At 42.3% G+C, this 21,135-nt stretch overlaps 1 protein-coding gene across 1 annotated transcript; it reads right to left on the reverse strand.

Moving 5' to 3' along the window:
• Positions 1-980: 980 nt before the first annotated feature.
• atmin (ATM interactor) lies at positions 981-20,548 on the reverse strand. Its single transcript, XM_033035838.1, has 5 exons — positions 20,305-20,548; positions 19,885-20,013; positions 15,560-15,759; positions 7,469-9,288; positions 981-2,458 (listed from the first exon to the last, which is right to left on the reverse strand). The coding sequence occupies exons 1-4, from the start codon at positions 20,536-20,538 to the stop codon at positions 7,470-7,472; spliced, it is 2,382 nt and encodes a 793-aa protein (XP_032891729.1). The 5' UTR covers positions 20,539-20,548; the 3' UTR covers positions 981-2,458; position 7,469.
• Between the last annotated feature and the right edge of the window lie 587 nt (positions 20,549-21,135).

Below are 21,135 nucleotides of genomic sequence, written 5' to 3' on the forward strand. Positions count from 1 at the left end.
AACGACATAGGTTTTTACAGATTAAGTTGACACAGTGTGAATACCATAAATGGTCTCCAAATAAACAGAAGTCTGCTTGGATTTCCACACTTAAAAGTCGGTAAGGCCTCTTGGAGTACAGAGATCTAAATGTTCAGTACATCGAGGATTGGGTTCATTTGCAAATATCCACTGCTATTGAGCAGCCTAGTAACAAAGGGTTTTGAAGCTAACAAAATAGCAGATTAAGTTATTGACCTTACCCTTAACACCTTTTCCTGTCTCCATGGACACTGCTTGACCTGCTGAGTATTTCCGGTTTCCGTTTTTATTTTCACGTGAAGTTTTGTGTGAATGATTATCTGGGTCAGGCAAATATTGCCTGGTGAATCCATACTCTTGAGGGCATTTGTCACCTCAAGAGGTTGGCGAGAGGGAGAGAACCACTCATGCAGAAATACTCTGGCTGACTGCATAATGTTTTTCATAGACTAATCCCCACTTTTTAGTACAAGTGCAAATCTCAATGAGAGGAGCAGGCATACCGAGGACCAAGGTGAAAAAAGTTGATTAGAATCCAGTTGTGGGATTTTCTATTCCTTTATTTCATTAACACATAATCTGTTCCCAAGACCAACCTCAAAAAACAAGCTTTGTTCTAAATAGCCAGATACTTCACAGCAAAATTGGTTTAGGTTCTTCTGATTAATTATTCAGAGTTGAACTGCACAGAAACAGGCCCTTCAGCCCATCATGTTCATGCCAACTTATCTGTCTATCTACACCAAATCTCATTTGTCAGCATTAGGATGGTATCCTGCTATGCCTTACCTAATTAGGTGTCTGCCTAAGTCATGCAGATGTGAGAAAATGCCAAATCTAGTTACCTCTCTGAAAAAACACTTTCAGATAGCAAGTCACTGAATTCAATTATATAAAATAGCAATCTTCCCTCGACACTTTAATAGATGGATGCCAACAAACCAAACCACAACACACTGTTCATATTGGAGAAACTGATCTTTATTTTGTGCAACTTTGCAAAATTCTAACCAGCATCGGTGTTTGACACAAAATATCCACTAACATCAGACACCAGCAAGTAATTTTAATGTGCAAAATTTCAGCTAACTGAGGTACAACAAATTTTGTGACATTTTAACATTACTCAAGCATCAACTGAAAATAAATTCTCATCCACAATATTGAAAAGAAAAGTCACATTCAGATCTTCATTATTACATGCATTTACACATTGACTATACAGAAGATAACAATTCTTTAGATGTCTTCAAAGAAATAGATGTGATATAAATATGCGAGTCAATGCTGTATTCAGTAGCAGTTTATCACTGCAACATCTCAGTCACATAAACCCTTTTGTGCAGTATTCTACAAAGGCTAATTCAGGCAGAAGTCGTGAACCATGAAGTTTATTTTGTCCATATTTTCTTTGTGCCAATGTTGCTCTTTCACTTCCAGGAGGTGTCAGTAGGTTTCCACAACCCCAACAAGGTGGCTATTCCCATGTGCAAGCCTTAGCATTTGAAGATTCACCACCCATCCCGTTCTTATCTAACATTGCCATTCCATATCAGGGCTGCAAACAACAGCCAAACAATGCCAGAGTTATAATGTTAATTCATTTCAGACTGACAGAATGGTTGGTTTGACTTTGCAATATACCAACATTCTCTATTCACCAGAGGTATCTGGAGAACAGTGAAATGGCTCAATGTCCCTTCACAAGTGGAAAGAGATTGTGTATGGGACTGATACAGAAGCTATTACAAGTTGAATTTTCAATGGTTTCTTGCCATTAATAAGTTAGAAGCTAAATTTCAAGCAGCATGCTACTTATCAACCTGAAATAAATATCACAGTGACTGTCAATTTCATTCGGATAGCTCACTTTGGTTATGTCCATTTACAAAAAAGGGGCTTTCAAGCAAGCAATCCTACATTCTATCTAATGAAATAGCAGGACACTTAGTGTGCAAGGTGTAAAATGAACTGCATCATTTATTCTTAACCATTTAAGAAATGCTGTTACTATTTACTCATCCAGCATGAAATGTCTCTTTAGTAAGAGTACATGTACATACCGGAAAATAATAAACATGCCATAATCTCTCACTTTCTTCATTAATTAAACAAAGCATAGGAATGATCTATTTAATAAAGGGTGAACGTTAGTGAGGTCAGCAGTCTAGGCTACAATGTTAAGTTACAGTCCATGGTTTGCTCCTCAAATCAAATAACGCAGAGGTCCTAATAAGTGAAACGGTAAAATTAATCCAAGTACTTTGTGTTGAAATGCCTGCTAATCATGCCAAGATTTCTATGGCAATAAAGACCAATAATTCGATCAAAGTGGCAAACTCTATTCATAAACTTCAGGCCGCACCAGGAAATAAATCACAGCCATTTACTGGATTGTGGGGAAAATGGGCAGTTGATCTGGCAACATCATTTTAAGCTACATTGTAAACAAAAAATAATACTGGCGGTTATAGTTTTAACACTGGCACTGAGTGAATAAAATAGGTTAAGACAATGAATCATTAATGTCATAGTAACAATGTACTACACATTAGAAGCATATGAACAAACTACTCTTTTACAATCAGTGTTAAATAGGTCCAATAATTGCAGCATAATCCTATACCAATGAGTAGATGCAAAAAGAGGTCTTGTAATTTGACCTGGGTATTAGAACTTATGTCAATTAATTTTTTTTAAATATACCAAATGCAGGGTGATCCTTGAAACACAAATACACATAGGACAACCTAGCTGATGTGTACACTTAAGCCGTGCAAAATAACCAACTCTGGGCTGGAAGAAGAGATGGTCATTTTGGGTGCAACATGGTTTTGGGCCTAAATGTGCACACTGTGCTCATGAAACAAATAGCACACGTACCAACCATATGCACTTTCAGGATGCTAGTGAAATGTAATATTCAGAAAGAGAAAAACAACAGTATATGTGAAAGATAGAAAGCCACTGTTGAAAAGGCTAAATGCTGTTAAAAATATAAAAAATAATATGGATTCCTGGTCTAGGTTACTACTCATATTTTGTCTCAAAGCAGGCTTTTCTCCAGTAGATTGATACAGAAAGGCAAGCCCAGACTTGCCCCAGGTTGCTGTGTATTCAGACAATGACCGATGACTTTGAAATGCATCTACCAATTGATGAGAGAGAGAAGCCCAGACTAGTCCCAGTGAGGGGTATTGAGACAATGTCCGATGCCTTTGAGGTGTGCAGTGACTGATGACTTTGATATGCGACTGCCTTGTACCAAATGGCCGATCCCTTTGATGTGTTCAAGAAGGAACTGCAGATGCTGGAAAATCGAAGGTACACAAAAAAGCTGGAGAAACTCAGCGGGTGCAGCAGCATCTATGGAGCGTAGGAAAGAGGCAACGTTTCGGGCCAAAACCCTTCTTCAGACCGTCTAAAGAAGGGTTTCGGCCCGAAACGTTGCCTATTTCCTTCGCTCCATAGATGCTGCTGCACCCGCTGAGTTTCTCCAGCTTTTTTGTGATGCCTTTGATGTAACTGCCTTGTACCAACTGACAGGATGCCTTTGATGCAACTGATGACAAGAGACAAACTCACACATCCTTTGGTAATGTGTATTGACTGTACCTCTGACCATGACTAACATCTTTGGAATGTGCTTAGGTGACAAAAAAACAGTATAAAATACCATGTAATTCTTTGTTCATGGAAGTGGAGAGAGGAGTCAAGTGTATATGTTGCTTACTTGGTTGGTGTATCCTCGCTACTAACATCGGCCGATAATTAGTAAACTTTGAATTGGTCTACCTAACCGTTTTGTGAGTTGTCTGTTTAATAAGAAGTGACCCTTTTCACCGTAACATTTGTCGTCAACGAAACCAAGTTGTAGCCTCCAAAACTCAAGTGACATTTCAACTTGAAATATGCATTTTGACTGCAATCCACTGACCTGACCACTGCTTACCGATTCTTCTACCTGGGAAGAAAAGTGCCTGATTCTATCACAGCATTATGAAAGGGCTATTCGCACCATGCCTAGTCCCTGTGCCTCTACCCCAGCACAACGGAACACACCGCATCCCATTCCTGCCATAAATATAGCTTCAAAATGCCCCTTTGAAAAGTTTCCAATGCCTCATGGCTTTTAACTGTCTTCAAAGTCCAAGCTGCAAGTTATTTACGAATAGTGTTTACACTATTTAAGGCATGACAACCAAATACAGACAACCATAGCTCTGAGAAACATGTCTCAGAACAATTTACATTTACAAATGCATCCCTGACTTCATGATCTTTATTGATTCTTTGTTAACTCTGTTCAACCAATAAGACCATCCTCGGTGTTCTTCCTTCATACCTGCAGAAGTATGTAATTCGAAAAAGCACAGGAACTTATCAGCTCCGCTCTGAGGACTTGTTCTTACTAACTGTGCCTAAAGTCCGTACTGAACTGGGGAAAAGGGCATTTAGTTATGCTGCTCCCTTCGCATGGAACCAGTTGCAGAATGAACTGAAACTTAAGGAGCTGGTTTCTATAAACAGATTTAAATCCCTTCTTAATGATGTTGAAGCGGGCTCTTGTCTGTACATGCTTTGTTTGATGATGTTCTGACTGTGACTCTATTTATATGTTCTCTGTTGTTTTTAAATTATTGTCTGTAACTGTGGAACTGTGCTGCTGCCTGTCTTGGCCAGGACTCTCTTGTAAAAGAGATTTTTAATCTCAATGAGACTTCTCCTGGTTAAATAAAGGTTAAATAAAATACAAGCTTTTTTATGGCAATTCTTTTCACGGATTCACCAATTCTGATAAAACATCGTAGCGATTTTTAGCGTAGCCACCAATTCAGGCCGAGGCTGGTTTCCAGAAGTGCTTCTGGTTGCACTCAAGCTCCAAGTTTATTGGTAGCACCAGAAAATGTCAATTTTCAAAGGGTTTTAAATGGAAAAGGAGTAGAATACAGAAATGGAAGTTTAACCATTTTCCTGGGAATCCGGCAAAAAAGATTCAGTCGTGAGATATAGCAAGCAAAAAGGTTTCCAATAAAATTAGTTTAACTGTATGTTCCAAAATAGGCGTCAGAAATATCCAGTGACACAATTATATACATTATTCAGTCCAGGTTTGAATGGAACTCATGACATTAAGGGGGTACCATACATGATATACACTGCAAGCCTTGATTTTGAAGCCCAAGATCTCCCTAGAACCCGACATCTATTTGCCCCACCAATGCCCGGGTATTTGGGTGGCATTAACTTGCAAGTAACCAGCCCTGGACCTGCACCAGAGAGTAAGTAATTCTTTAAGAAAGGCTGATTAGATATACCAAGTATAATCATGTACTCAGAGTTATGCTTTACACAGAGATTGCAGGTGAAGAAAATGAACTATATTTTGATTAATTAGAACTTAATTTAATAGATTTGAATGCACTATTAATGGATGGATCCTCATCTGAGATTTCTTATGTCAGGTAGAATGGTCACACATAGTTCAATAATATTCTCGATTGCCTCATGTACATCAGCTACATTTTCATGATATGCAAGAAAATCTTGTTCATTTTATTCTGCTAAAAATAGCACACGTAACTGAGCAGAGAATAACTTCATATTTTCATGACCATGAGACTAATTTTCTGTAAATAAAAGAGCTGAAGCTGCTGTGCGCAGATTTAGTCATTAATGACAGGAAAGCAAAGAGTGACTACACTGGAGATTCTACATTGCAGGAATAGAAGGACAAGGTTCACTAGTAAACATCCTGAGGACAGGTATTCCTTTTTATTTAAAGCAATGATCTAGACTTTAATGTAATTGCGCACAACGCGCACTATAATCTGACTGCATGAAGTGCATTAGTTCTATTGCAATGATGCACATTCAATGAAAAAAAAAAAAGATGTAAATGCTGGAAATCTGAAATAAAAATACAAAATGCTAGAAACAGCATGGCAGGCAGCGTGTTGAAAAATGCTGTTTGACTGGACAGAAGGCTCAAATATGATGTGTAGGAAGGACTTGCTAATGCTGGTTTATACCAAAGATAGACACAAGTGCTGGAGCAAGTCAGTGAGACAGGCAGCATCTCTGGAGGAAAGGAAGAGGTGACATTTCGGGACGGAACACTTCTTCAGACTAAAGGTAGGTGGGTGGGGGGGGGGGGGGGGGGGGGGGGGGAAGAGAAACTGGAGGCAAGAAAAGGTAATCCAGCAGTATAAACGTTGATTTCTCTAATTTCAAGTAACCCCTGCAATCCCTTCCATCCCAGTCATCCTACTAGTTCCACTGTTCGAATCCCTGTATCCCTTCATTATCACCTCTTCCCAGGCTAACAATGGGCCACTATGGCCTCCACCCTTCCCTAATCTTGTTACCAGCCCTGATTTGTTCTGGCCTTTTCCTACCTCGTTCACCCCCCCTGACTTTCAGTCTGAAGAAGGATTCCGAACCGAAACACCACCTGTTCCTTTTCTCCAGTGATACTGCCTGACCCGCTGAGTTGCTGCAGCATTTTGCATCTATCTTAGGCTCAAAACATAACTTGTGCTGCCAAATTGAATGCTGTGCTTTAGTTTAGTTTAGTGATCCCAGCATGGAAACAAGCCCTTTGGCCCATCGAGTCTGCACTGACCAGCGATCCCCGCACATTAACACTATCCTACACACACTAGGGACAATTTACATTTATACCAAGTCAATTAACCTACAAACCTTTACGTCTTTGGAGTGTGGGAGGAAACCCAAGATCTCAGAGAAAACGTACAAACTCCATACAGATAGCACCCGTAGTCGGGATCGAACCCCAGTCTCTGGCATTGTAATCGCTGTAAGGCAGCAACTCTACCGTGCGCCAATGTGCTGCTTTCTTACTCAAAAGCCTTTTCATGTGGGCTGGGAAGATTCACATATGTAAGTTACCCCTTAGACAAATATGCCAGGCGTTCCATGAAACTCTAAACCAGAATGTAGTCCGGTACAAAGAGAATAAAGAAGTGTCACACAATGTACCAAGTTGATATATACAAGAGTAGGAACAGGGGAAATTATGTTTTTCATCTGATTCTGTAATTGCCCTGTGCGATACGGACGTCTTATGGTGTGTCCAATTAAGGCACTGAGAGGAAAGCTAAACAGGCAAATTGGATGAGAGATGGAAGTAATGTTTGCATAATGAATGAAAAATTAGTTATGTTTCATCAGAAGCCTAAAACATTAGGAGACAGTAGATGTGTCATTGAAGAGGAAATATGTAGAGGCCCCAAGAGGAAGAAAGATCCCAATACCCACATTAATTTAATTATCTTTGTTGTTTTTGATTTCCAGTCCTATTTAAATTGATATCCCCGAAAGACTTTCAAAACAAGACACACGGTTAAATTGTAGTTCAACTTAACACAAAACTTTGGTACTTCAAAGCCCCAAAGCTGAAATCCATGCCCCGTCACCTTTTTACCTCAATTGGTGCTTTTAGCAGCATTTTCAAAGAAGGAAACCAGTTCATCACATGTTTGTGTCTCAACTGAACTGAAATGGCACTCCATCGGGTTCCACGCCATGTCAGCCAAGAGAAAGTCATCCATTACCGTCTGTGTTTCATTGCTAGTGAAAAAAAGACTGCCAAGGTTTTCAGAGGAACTACTGGCTGTCTGCGTTTCAACACAGTTTAACTGAACATGGCTTTCAGTGGTACTACTGAAATTATTTCTACTGTACATGTTGTTTGTTTGGGTTTCCGTTCCAGACGATTCTGCATTTAGGGAGAAACTGGGCTGTTTCAAAATGCCATCCAGAGGTAGATGTGGACTGCTGTCCAATAAGAAAGTGAAGTCGGTTTGAGTCTGTGTGTCAAACATTTCTTGTCCTAAATAGCTGGACTGTCCCCTGCTGTTGTATACCTGGGCAGGATGGTCTGAAAACAAAAAGTCAGTCTGAGTTTCAATATCCAAAGATTCCAATGCAGACTCTGTCTGTAAATTGCCAAACTCATTTTCTTCAGTCTGCGTCTGTATGTTGCTTGCAGATAAAAATTCTTCAATGTCAAAGTCAATACCCGCATTCTGCGACTGGCTGCCTGTCATACTCTCTGCAGAAACATTGCTGGCATCAGATAAAAGACCCCGGTGTTCTAACGAATGGTCCGCTATGCTTTCTGATAGGATATTTTCTAAGTCATTAAAAAGGTTAATTGTCTGAGTTTGATTGTCTGTCATTGAGTTCTGTTGAAGTAAAGTGGATTGAATGGGAAAATCAACAGCTGACTTAGAGTTCTGTAAAAGAGCATCATTGTTATAGGATAGTCTTTGGTCCATTCCCATTGCTTCCCGGGCAAAAGTAGTTTGAGTTTGCCTGCAGACACTGCAAGACGTAACTAAAGAATGATCAAAAATCGCTTTGTGATTATTTGCGTTAATTAGTGTTTGAACCGTAGGGTCTTTCTCTTGACCAGACTTGACCAAAGTCTGAGTTTTCCTGGATACATTACATAATGGGAAACAGGACTGACCAAAAGGATCTGTCTGAGCACTTATCGACGTGGTGATTTTGGTGTCTGGTTCAAACGTTTGTGTTTGGACACTTACAGGGAGCAACACTTGAGCACCAAAACTCAAAACAGTTTGTGCACAGGCAGACACAGTGCTCTCTGGGGCACAATAAATGTTTAGAGATTCCAGTGCTGTGCTCTGTGCAAGGTACGATATATCTGTCTGAACGTTCATGGAAATGTATTTGTTCTTTTGACCCAGGTCTCCGAGTGTTTGTAATCCATGATTACTGGCAAAAGGTGAATCCATGTTAACTTGCACTGCAGTGCTGATGGGTTTGACCATCATGATGCTGGGCATCTTGGAGGTGGGCAGGCCACCCTTAAAATTCAATGCTTTTGTCTCCACGGTTGGTATCAGAGTTCCCACCGATTTAGGCAGAACATGCATTGTATTCACAACAGATCCTTGATTGTCAACAGCAACAACAATGGACTTGACAGAATTATCCATGGACATGCCTGAAGATAAAAGAACTGGTAAAGGTGTTAAGTGCATAATAGGAAGCTTGACAAGTGCAGCTTTGGGCTTTGGCAACAACAATTTCTGAATTTGTTTTACAGGAGCCGGAAGCTGTTTATTGCTGATATCTCCACGGGAGTGTTCAGTGTAGGTTCCCTTGTTTATCTCCACCGTCTCTTGCACTGACTGGGTTTCCTGCTTTTTTGCAATGTTGTTCAAGTGATTCTGATTTAACCATTCACTTTTCCTCTTCTTGCGTGGTGGTTCCCTAGACAGTAGACAGACAAGTTAGCTCATTACAACCCATAGATGAAAACATGAGAGCTCTTTTGCAAAAAACTCCTGTAATCTTTTATTTTTGGATAAGGTCAATTTTATATCAAGGAATCCATTTACAATTATTGTGCCAATCACCCATCCAGCAGTGAAATTAAATGGAACAACACAGGCTGCCACACAGGGTTTCTTTTAAACACTGACACATTCACACACAAGTACTTTGCCAACTGTGAAGCATTCAGGGCACAACCATAGTTGACTATTTATAATCATGGACTCCAAGGTCAATTATGTTGTCCACAGAATTTGGGAAAGAAAAATTACTTGCTGCTCATCTCTTTCCCGTCACTTATCTTTAGCCATCCATTCATCTCCATCATTGTATCTTTTTGTAACAAATGGGCATCTAGTATCAATGCCAAACAGATAAAAGCAGACTGGCTAAGATTCTTTTCATTCATTTATCATAAATGGAAAGGAGAAACATTACAACTGATACTAGACTTAAAACAATAAAACAAAAGTTAATAAAAATGGGAAGAATGGAATTAGAATAAAATTCTGACATGGAACCAGCGTAGACACAGATACTCGTTTAAGCACAACTTGAATGCAATTTACCCAAGTTAAATTTCCTGTGATTCTGTTATTCATTTTTTAAAACACCATAATTGCTTACTACCTTTACTAACTCAGTGGAAAAGCAAAATGTAATGCCATTTAAATTTAGATTATAGACTCATTATTACAAGGGAACAGATTCAAGAGTCTGACTAGTCGAACAGAAAAAGGCTCACTTGTCTGTTTAGTTGCAAATCAGTTTTATTGGCAAGAGAGGACAAAAACAATACTCGTCTCAGTATGCGCGGGGTCCAGTTTTACAGCAGCACACTTCTCTTACTCTGCCTCCGTCCGCGGCGTTGATCGGGACTCAGCCCGTCGGTGAACCCCTCTCGTACATGAATACATCAGATTTATTGACAAGAGAGAGAACAAAAAGAATACTTGTCTTGATATGCGCGGTGTCCGTTTTACAGCAGCACACGTCTCTCTCTCTCTCTGCCCCCGTCCGTGGCGGTGATCGAGACTCAGCACGTCGGTGAACCCCTCGCGTACATAAACTTGAACTAACTTCTGGCTTAATGTTAAGAAATCAGGTGTTGAAGTAACCGCTGGTAAGTCCTGGCCAATAGCGCTGCTCCCAAATTCAAACTATAATCAATGGCAGGGGACTGCATCCCCCCCCCCCCCCCAATCAATCACAGCACTGCACACTTGGCGCATAAAGGAAATACACACAGCGCTGCTGGGTTGGCGCGCTTAGCGCATGAGAATTTAAAGAAAGAGTTGTCAGGCGCATCGCTATGGGTTCTAAATATAGTGCTACCTGCCACAGCATAATTGACAACATAATCTAACAATTGGTCCCGAGGTCGAAGTGCCAGAGTCAATATTAGCAACAGATGGAAGGATTCAACGCAAGACTGGTGCCACAGGATATCAAACTAACAACTATCACCAGACAAATGGTTTACTGACTGGAAGCTAAAACCATCCCCATGGCTGGGTAAATCTAAACGTAGCACACTCCACCAGGACACATGCAGTTTTAGCAACTACTGTGTGTCAGGTATTGCTAGGCATGGACATCTTTCAGGAGTTATAGAATAGGGCTAGCAGTCAGATAGTACAATGGGGAACCAGTTTTCAAAACAAAACATAATATAACATTAATTGATACATCCGTGGATTGTCACCTTGCCATGGTGGAGAAGTTTGTGTGGAACTGAGATCCTGAGGGCAATGCCGTCTGGACCTATGCTACTGGTATGGCCACCCATAGCGGTACGGTCGAGGGGGAGGTCTCTGACAAGGGGCAATCCAACCAAGACCTCAACGGTGGAACAGGCGGAGGACGATGGCTGACCTTAGTGGAGTGTCACAATGGCTGGGAAGGCGGATGAAGGCTGCAGCATAAAAGGGTCTCCGGTCGTCTTGGACTCCATGCCACTGGATCCTGACCCAGATCCGTTAAGGACCGTGGGGTGGCTGTCTGTGCACCAGTCCCCCCACGTTAAATAAAGTCACGCACAGGCATCTTCCATATAGGGAATAGCACCCTGGAGACACCCATGGTCAGCCACGACCGAAGGGGGCCTTAGATGATACATTTAAAGGCATTAAAACCTCCCATTGGGCAAGGGGCATTTTGATTCTGCACCACTGTAACAAGGTAGGGGAAGATAACACATTAATGTTTATGTTAACCACCCCTTAGTGGAACCCCCAGGATGAGATCACTCTGGCTGTGATCAATTGGATAGTAAGGAAATATGGAAATTGTGTTCAGCCAGGATTTGAAGAGGGTCGAGAATCAGTTACTGTCTGTGTCCAGTCTTTGTGCTGAGACCAGAAATAACATAGGATGTTTAGCATCTAATCTCCTCTCAAGGGCGGTACTGAGGTGCAGTGTTGCCTCACAGCGCCAGGGACCCGGGTTCAATCCTGACTGCAGGTGCTGTCTGTACATGGTTTGTATGTTTCCCCTATGACCACAAGGGCGTTCTCCGGTTTCCTCCCACACTTCAAAGACGTACAGGTTTGTAAGTTAATTGGCTTTAATAAGTTGTAGAACTGTCCCTAGTATGTAAGATAGTGCTAATATATGGGGTGGTTGCTGGTCGACGTGGACCTAGCGGGTTGAAGGGCCTGCTTTCACGCTGTATCTCTAATGTAAAGTCTAGAGTGTTCCTGAGTTCAGTGTTGCAACATGCAGAAACTAAAGTCAGGAATGAGCTGACTACTTATAGCCAACTGCAGTTCAGTTTAATTTGGGCCTGGACTACTCTACATAACACTGAAGACCAGAGTGATCCAAGACTTTTATTTTCCTTACAGTTTTTAATAGGAAACAATCAACTTCTAACAATTTCATGATCAAGTTCTTTGATTTGTGAGACCTGCTTCTTCGTGACACAATCTGTATTAAAATTTCACATCATCAACCAAAGGAAAGAAGTTGCAGTGGGAAAAGATCTGCATTTGTTTGGCTCTTCCTGAAATGATTCTCAGTCATGTGTGAATTATACAGCTCTTCAATAAGTCCAAAGTGATTAAACAGGTTTCCACAGATGTCATTGTTTTCACCGAGGCAACTTGAAATCTGCTACTTGGCAGCCAGATCAACACGGCTCTATTTTAAGAACATAAGAAATAGCAGCAGCAAGCTACATACATAGCCTTAAGTTTACATTGCCAGAAATAAGACAGCAGCTAATGCTCTATCCTGTTCACAATCTAAAGTTCCCCAAATCCCTTAAGCCCCAAAAAACCCCAATCACAACCTTGAATTCATTCAATAACTGAGCATTCATAAATTTATGAATGTGAATGAAGAATCTTAACGGTGTAAAGAAATTTCAGCTCATCGTTATAACAGATTTTATTTTTATCTCCACAGACTATCAAGGCATAGAAACTACATAATTAACACTGCAAAATCTGCTGCCATTTCCCCTTCCACAAGGCACAAATTTTAAATTCATGAATTGTTTCTCAAAAGAATAAATGTATTTTAATAAAGGAATTCATTCCTTAATCAAGAGTGCCAAACACATGCCCTTAAATAAGGAAAATTGAATGAAATTGATTCAGAAGAACTTATGCTAAAGATGGTCCACAAACTCCCTTAATCCACACTGCACTTATTAAACCGGCGACAAAGCCAATCTGCATTGTGGTTCACTCCTCTGACCCAAATGTTTGGAAATAATTGAAGCATGAGTGATGACAGTTTTATTAGGGAAGAGAGAAAAGAAATAGATTTAATATGGGAGAGTGTGAGGTGCTGTACTTTGGGTGGTCAAATGTAATGGGAAACTATTCAGTTAATGAATGGCAGGACCCTTGGGAGCATTGAGAGGGATCACAGGTCCAAGTCCAGAGCAAAAGTAGCAACACAAGTAGATAAGAGTGGTAAAGAAAGTGTATCGTTGCCTTTATTGGTTAGGGAATTGAGTTCCAGATTCAGGAAGGCAAATTGCTCCTTTATAAAACTTTAGGTTAGACTACATTTGGAGTATTGTGTGCAGTACTACTTGCCCCATCACATAAAGTATCTGGAGGCTTTGCAGGGGTACAAAAGAGATTTACCAGAATGCTGCCTGTAGTAGAATATATTAGTTATAGGGCGAGGTTGGACAAATTAGGATTTTTTTCTCTGGAGATTTGGAGATTGACGGGAGAGTAAATAGAAGTATATAAAAATAGAGGTATAAAAGGTAGACAGTCAATTATTAGAGGGCATAGCTTTGATGTAAAAAATTGAAGGGGAACATTTTAAAGGAGGCGTGCAGGGCACGTTATTTTTAAACACCGAAATTGGTAATGGCATATTATTGTCAAGTATACTGAGATAGAGTGAAAAGCTTTGTCTGCATGTTATCCAGTCAGATCATATTATGAATTAGTACAATCATACACAAGTCCAACAGGTAAAACAAAAATACCAGAGGAAAATACCAAAGATATCAAAAGAAAAATGTTCCACATTTCTTAGAAGAATAACATAAGGAGAAATCTTCTCAAAATTTTGCGAGACCGGAGGAGGCAACATCAACAATATTTTCTTAAGTAATTTTTGGTAATACAGCGTTGTGAAAATACATCAATAGCCTACACACGTACCTAGAGTCAGCATATCCAGCACACCAGGCTAACTGCTTTGCCTCCAGCTGTTTATCAGAAAATCATCTTATTACCAGCTTCATGCTGCCTTCAAGATATGGTACAATAATTGCCTGCATTTTCCAGTCAACAGCAAAATAATGGAACACCCTTTAGTGGCCGTTTGGCTTAACTTAGTATGTAATAAATTATGGCATTTGCCTTTAAATTTTGTCTGCCTGTAATTATGTGGGTGGGATTTATTACGTAGTCGGAGGCGTTGCTGCTCGGGTTCTTGCGCAGAGGCTTGTAGTTTTTTTAGTTTAGTTCAGAAGAAGCATGGAGGGATGGCAAAGCTTTCGACCATGTCAGGGCTTTCTACCATTTCGGAGCCACATGCCGGAGTTTGACTTCGAGTAAGATTAAAATGTACTTAAACAAGAAGAAGTTTGGATGAATATTTCACTGTTTTGCTTCGACAATAAAGAAAATATTTATCAAGAGACTGTGTTTTGAAGATATATCTTTGGACAGCTTTCAATGGCTCTGGAGAGCTCCCATGCGTAACAACGCTATCTCCTTACCCCCCTTGTCTTCAACATAGTGGCTAGAGGGAAATATTCCTTGAACCATATAACAATCTGCTACTATACACCCCACAATGATTAATTTGGATGGCTGGCATAGACTTCAGTTCAGCCTTCAACACGATAGTCCCCACCAGACTGGCCGAGAAGCTACTGGAATTGGGGTTCAACACCCCCCTGTGTGCCTGGGTCCTGGACTTTCTCTCCACCAGGCCCCAGGTAGTCAAGATGGGGGGAAATACATCGAAGTCCCTCACCCTGAACACAGGATCCCCCCAGGGTTGCGTCCTCAGCCCCCTTCTGTAATCCCTGTACACACATGACTGTGTGGCTAGGTTCAGCTCCAACTCGATAATCAAGTTTGCTGATGACACTGTGGTGATGGGCCTGACCTCAGACATGGGCTGTTCCCAAATCTGGTAGAAGTTGGTAAGAGTTGCTGGGGATATGCCGAACCACATAGGAACCACTAAGGAAGTAGAGGCATTGGTATGCTTTCTTGGCCATTGCTTCGACGTGGCTAGTCCAGGACAAATTGCTGCCGATATTTATTCGGGACAGAAGTTGCTGTCAGTGTTAGAGTAATGGCCCGAATGCTAACTGCTTGGCCATCAATAAAACTATTGGATCTCAGCCAATATAAACAAGTTACAGAACTGAGTTTGTTTATCAGCAATGAGAATACACATCATTAGATCGGTATGTGCAGGGAAGAACTGCAGATGCTGGTTTAAATCGAAGGTAGACACAAAATGCTGGAGTAGCTCAGGGAGACAGGCAGGAATGGGTGACGTTTCGGGTCGAGACCCTTCTTCAGATTAGATTGGTATGGTTCTAACGTGATGCTTAAACATATTCAAGAAGAAATACAAAGCTGTTTGAATTATCAGTTTTAATGTATGATACTATACAGTAGAACAGATGACTTGCCACGCAGAAAGCTATACAAAGAATGCTGTGTGAACATTTTGATCTGTCTGGGAGGTGGTCAAAATATCATTCACTTACCGATGTTCTGCTGGGATTTCATGTCCAGTTCTGTAAATATGGGACAACAGTGCTGGTCTGCTGGCATAAGGACAGCCACAAGTGCACTGGAAAATACGACCACAGTCCTCAGCATGTCGCTTTAAGTCCCATTCTGTCCCGTACGAATGATTACATTTGTCACACTTGTGCTTCTTTTCAGCATGAATTTTCATAAAGTGCTGGAGAAAAATGGCAAACAGGAACTTAAACTGCAGCAGATAAAATGGATAAACAGTCTTTACTGATGACCCCCTTCATTCTCATCTCTGGACATAACTATTCTCATGCTCTTCTTATCAGTCTCCCATCTTTCATTCTCCAAAGGCCACATGCACCTCCTTCACACTGAAGACTGATCCGCTTCACAAGGTTCTCCTCAAGTGAAAAAACCTCCCCTAAAATCAGATCCAAATTGCTGCTGTCAGAAACCAAACACTGGTAAATTGAAATATATTTTGGAAACAAAGCCGCTGTTACAAAGATTCACGTGGCAGACAATTTCCATGCAGTGTTTCCCCCCCCCCCCCATAAAAAATGGTAATGACTAGAAAATGGTAATTGGCTAGAGTAGTAGGGAAATCAAGAACGAGAGGACATATGTATTCAGTATTCAGTTTATTGTCATTTCACTGAGTACTTGCATACACAGAAGAAACAAAAAATTGTTTCTCATCAGTTTTGTCATCAGTGCAATTAATAAAAACAGAAATAAATGCTTACAAGTTAAAAACTATCATCTCTAAAATAGAACTAAAACAGACATTCAGACGGAACAATCGATCCCTAACATAGGAACAATTTAAAGTGCTGTTCAGTGGCTTCACCTTGACAGGTGACTAGCTGTCAAGGTGTTGGGGGGGGGGGGGTTAGATGTGGGTGTGTGTGTGTGGGGAGGGGACATAGTCCGTTAACCATTTTTATTGCTTGTGGGAAGAAGCTGTTTAGCATCCTACTGGTTCTACAGCTGATACTCCTGTACCTCTTCCCAGATGGCAGGAGGGAGAAGATGTAGTGGGAGGGGTGGTAAGGGTCCTTAATGATGGAGATGGCTCTGCGGATGCAGTGCTTCTGGTAGATCTCCAACAGGAAAGGGAGGGGGGCACCAATGATCCTACTGGCTGTCTTCACTATCCTGTTTAGCGGTCTTTGTTCGTAGGCCTTGCAGCTCCCAAACCAGGAAGTGATGCCGTAGGTCAGTATGCTTTCAATGGTACCCTATAGAAGGTGGTAAGGTGAACAGTGGGGAGACCTACTTTTCTGAGTCTCCGGAGGGGATGGAGCCGCTGCTGTACTCTTTTGATGACTGCTGTTTAAGGTGAGGAATATTTAATAGGAACCCGAGTAAATTTTTCACACAGAGCGTGATGGGTGTAAGGAACGGAGGAGGTAATTGACGCAACATTTAAGAAACATTTGGACTGGTACATGGATAGGACAGGTTTAGAGATATGGGCCAAACGCAACCAGGTTGGACTAGCGTAGATGGGACATGGTGCCTGATGTGGGCAAGTTGGGCCAAAGGGCCTGTTCCTACACTGTTTGACTATGACTATATTTTGAAAATTGGTTAAGAAATATACATTGCCCCAAAATTGCTAATCTGCAACTTCAACCCAGAAATAGAATAGAATATGTTTATTGTCATTGCACAAAACTGAGCAACGAAATTCCATTTGCTTCTCCTCCGTTAAAAGAAATACAACACGACAACCAATACACATATGTACAGTTAATAGTAAAATAATAGATACATTTTTAAAAGAGTTTAAAAGAATTTAGCGGTATTCCTCGAAGTTACTTCTTGCTTCCCAGTGTTCACTGTTGGAGTTAAGCTCTTTTACCGCACATGGGTAGAAACTATTTTTTAGTCTACCGGTGCGAGCCTGCAGAGACCCGAGTCGCCTCCCCGAGGGTAGCAGAGTAAAAAGGTGGTTGGCAGGGTGGGATGTGTCCTTCTTGATATTTATGGCCCTGCGCAAGCATCGGGCCTTGTATATGTCATCCAAGGAGGGCAGGTTAGCGTTTGTAATGCGCTGCGCAGTTTTTATAATTCCCTGCAGCGCCCTCCTCTCAGCCACAGTACAGCTGGCAAACCGCACCAGGATTCCATAGGTGAGGATACTTTCCACGGCGCATCGATAGAAGGACAGCAGCAGCGGCTGTGAGACGTTAGCTCTCCGTAGAGACCTCAGGAAATACAGCCGCTGATGAGACTTCTTCAAGAGAGTGACGGTGTTCATTTGCCATTTGAGGTCCTGGGAGATGTTTATTCCCAGGAACCTAAAGTCGTTGACTCTCTCCACCATGTCTCCTTTGATGTATAAGGGAGCAGGTTCCTCTCTCCTCTTCCTCCTGAAGTCAACGACAAGTTCTTTTGTCTTTGATGGGTTTAGTACCAGGTTGTTTTTGGTACACCAGACGGTCAGTTTTTGGACTTCATCCCTGTAGGCAGACTCGTCATCGTTGTTTATCAGTCCCACCAGTCGTGTCGTCCGCAAACTTGATGATCCTGTTTGTACTGTGTGTTGGTATACAGTCGTAAGTGTATATTGTATACAAGATTGGACTCAGCACACATCCTTGTGGCGCACCTGTGCTAAGCGTCAGGACTGGGGAGTAATTGGACCCCATTCTGACAGTCTGTGGGCGGTCTGTTAAAAAGTCCTTAATCCATCCGCATGTGTTTGCATTAACACCCAGATCAGACAGTTTGTCTACCATTCTGCTGGGGATGATAGTATTAAATGCAGAACTAAAATCTACAAATAACATCCTCACATATGAGCCAGGACGCTCCAGATGTGCCAGTGCAGAATGTAGAGCTGTGTTGATGGCATCTTCCGTTGACCTATTAGCTCTATACGCAAATTGATGCTGATCCAGGGTGAGTGGGAGTGAGGACTTAATGTGGGCCAGGACCAGCCGTTCAAAACATTTCATCACGGTTGAAGTGAGAGCAACAGGTCTATAGTCATTCAAGCTCGTAATGAATGTTTTTTTGGGTACAGGTACGATGGTAGCAGTCTTAAAGCATTTAGGGACAGTGCACGTTAACAGAGAGAGGTTAAAGATTTTGCTAAAAACCTCCGCCAACTGGTCTGCACAGTCCCGCAATACTCTCCCTGGGATGCCATCTGGTCCAGCAACCTCCTGGGGTTGACCCTGCGGAATGTTCTTCTGACGTCCTCCGTACTCACAGCGAGTTGCGGGTTGTCAGTGCTAGGTGCGGCTGCAGGTGCAGGCTCTGCCTCATTCAGCTCAAACCGGGCGAAAAAATGGTTGAGCTCCTCAGCTAGCGAGTTGTTACTGCTGCAGATGATCGGCCCCCCCTTGCCCTTATAGTTTGTGAGTTGCTGAATGCCCTGCCAGACACGCCGAGGGTCCCTCTCGTTGAAATACCCCTCTATCCTTCTTCCATAGTCTGTCTTTGCCTCCTTAATGGCTCTCTTTAGTTTAGATCTGGCAGTGCTGTACAATTCATCACTGCCAGATCTAAAGGCTGAGTTCCGTTCTCTCAGCAGGTTCCTGACATCCCTGGTCATCCATGGTTTATTGTTTGGGTAGCACCTGACCTCCCTGTTGACAGTGACGTTGTCAATACAGTTCTGTATATAGAACATGACTGTGGATGTATATTCATGTATGTCCTGGTTTGCAAACAAGTCCCACTCGGTGCGCTCAAAACAGTCCTGAAGTTGGGCGGCAGCACCCTCGGGCCAAGTCTTTATGCTTCTCACACTGGGCTTGGTTCTCATAATGAGAGGTCTGTATGCCGGGGTGAGAAAGAGTGATAGATGGTCAGACTGGCCGAGATGAGGGAGAGAGGAGGCTTTGTATCCATCCCTAATGTTGCTGTACACGTGATCCAGTGTATTTTGACCTCTCGTCGGACACGTGACATGCTGGTGGAATTTAGGGAGGACAGTTTATAGATTAGCCTGATTGAAATCTCCAGCCACGATGAAAATCCCATCAGGATGCACATTCTGTAATTTGTTGATTGATGCTAGCAGGGTGTTCAGTGCTAGCTTGATGTTGGCACTTGGTGGAATATAAACAGCGTCCCAATCCTCAGAAGGTCCTGCCGGTTGTGTTTTGAGTCGCAGGTCCACAGACAGACGGGCAAGACAGACAAAAACAAGAACATCCACACGGGGGAGAGCAAAGCCGCTGCATTCAGGTGCGCCGCCATTTTCTCATTGTGTAGCTTATTATTGGATAACTGATTTGAATTTCTTCAAGGTTCAACCAGTAACATAAACAAGCTCAATGTAAACACAGAATTGTAGGATACCACTGCTTACCTGCTTAACAAGGGCAAATTGAGAAAATGGCCTGTTTGGTCCTCTTGGACAACCTTCAATGGGGCAGCAGTATAATTTCTGAACAGAAGATTTCAAATCCTTCCTAACAGTTGGATTAATGCTGCAATCCTGCAATTAGAAACAAATGCAAATAAATAAATAACATATCGCCACAAAAGCTATTCGGACTCTTAAACTCCACTATCATATCTGTTTCTACCACCACCCCGGCAGTGCCAAAATTGTGGTGAGGAGGTGGGGCGAGGGAGGGATTTGGGTCGAGGGGACGGCTGGGAAAGGGGGCAAGGGCTAAGGGCTAGGAAAAGGTGTGAGGACTGGGGGGGGAAGAGTGCTTGTGGGGAGGAGGGGTGTTGGAGCCGGAGGGGGTTGATGGAAACGGATGGGATTCGCCGCACCTACCTGCACCCTGTGGGATTTGACGAGGTGCATGCCGAGGGCCGGCGGGTTGGGCAGCACCTTGCCGCAGCCCGTCACCGTGCACAAGATGTTGGTCCGCACCTCCCGGCTCAGCTCGCTGACCGACGGACGGATGAGCTGAGAGGCCGGCGGGCCGCCCGCCTGTTGCTGTTGTTGAGACGGGGGCGACGAGCCGTTATCCCGCTCATGGCCTCCTCGCGCACACGCTGCCGCCATCTTGCCGCGCCGCCCGGCACCGCCCACCCGCTGCTCATTGGCCCAGGCCCGCCACAAGTCCCGCCCTTCGCGCTCTCCCATTGCCTGAAGGGCCCGTCCATCACACCATGACCCCCACCCCGTCAAGTTACCTGACCTCAAATAATGTACAACCTTAAATATTACTGTGATTTTGCTTAATGAACAATTTATTGTATCAGTAAAGTTCGCTTAATTGTTTTCTATTTCAAACAAAAAGAAAAGCAATATTTTCCCTTTTTTTTATCGTTAACAATTGTTTATTTTATTTATTAAAATTATTCTGTTTGTTTATTGTTTCATCTATTGAATACTGTGTTTACAAATCTGTTGTGCTGCTGCTACTACTGCAAGTAAAATGGCATTGTTCCATTTCGGTAAACACTCTTGTCATCTTTGCTATTTTGGTGTGTTCAATAAGCGAGTTCGGTATTTCAACTGTGCATGCCGAGGTCATAGGTCACTTCAGATAAACATTCTCAGCAGCTGAGTTTCTGCGTGTATACAGATCTGCGTTTTATCCGCTGTCTGGATCGAACCCGGGTCTCCAGTGCGGCAAGCAGTGTTAAATTGCTACTG

This window comes from Amblyraja radiata, chromosome 17 (assembly GCF_010909765.2).
Source record: "Amblyraja radiata isolate CabotCenter1 chromosome 17, sAmbRad1.1.pri, whole genome shotgun sequence".
Taxonomy (NCBI): domain Eukaryota; kingdom Metazoa; phylum Chordata; class Chondrichthyes; order Rajiformes; family Rajidae; genus Amblyraja; species Amblyraja radiata.

Excerpts from the sequence above, each read along its gene's own strand:
- atmin (XM_033035838.1), bottom strand. The coding sequence starts at position 20,538 with ATGGCGGCAGCGTGTGCGCGAGGAGGCCATGAGCGGGATAACGGCTCG. Across the intron at positions 20,014-20,304 it reads TCAAATCCCACAGGGTGCAG|GATTGCAGCATTAATCCAAC; the intron begins GTAGGTGCGGCG and ends TTCTAATTGCAG. Across the intron at positions 9,289-15,559 it reads GAAATCCCAGCAGAACATCG|GGAACCACCACGCAAGAAGA; the intron begins GTAAGTGAATGA and ends TCTACTGTCTAG.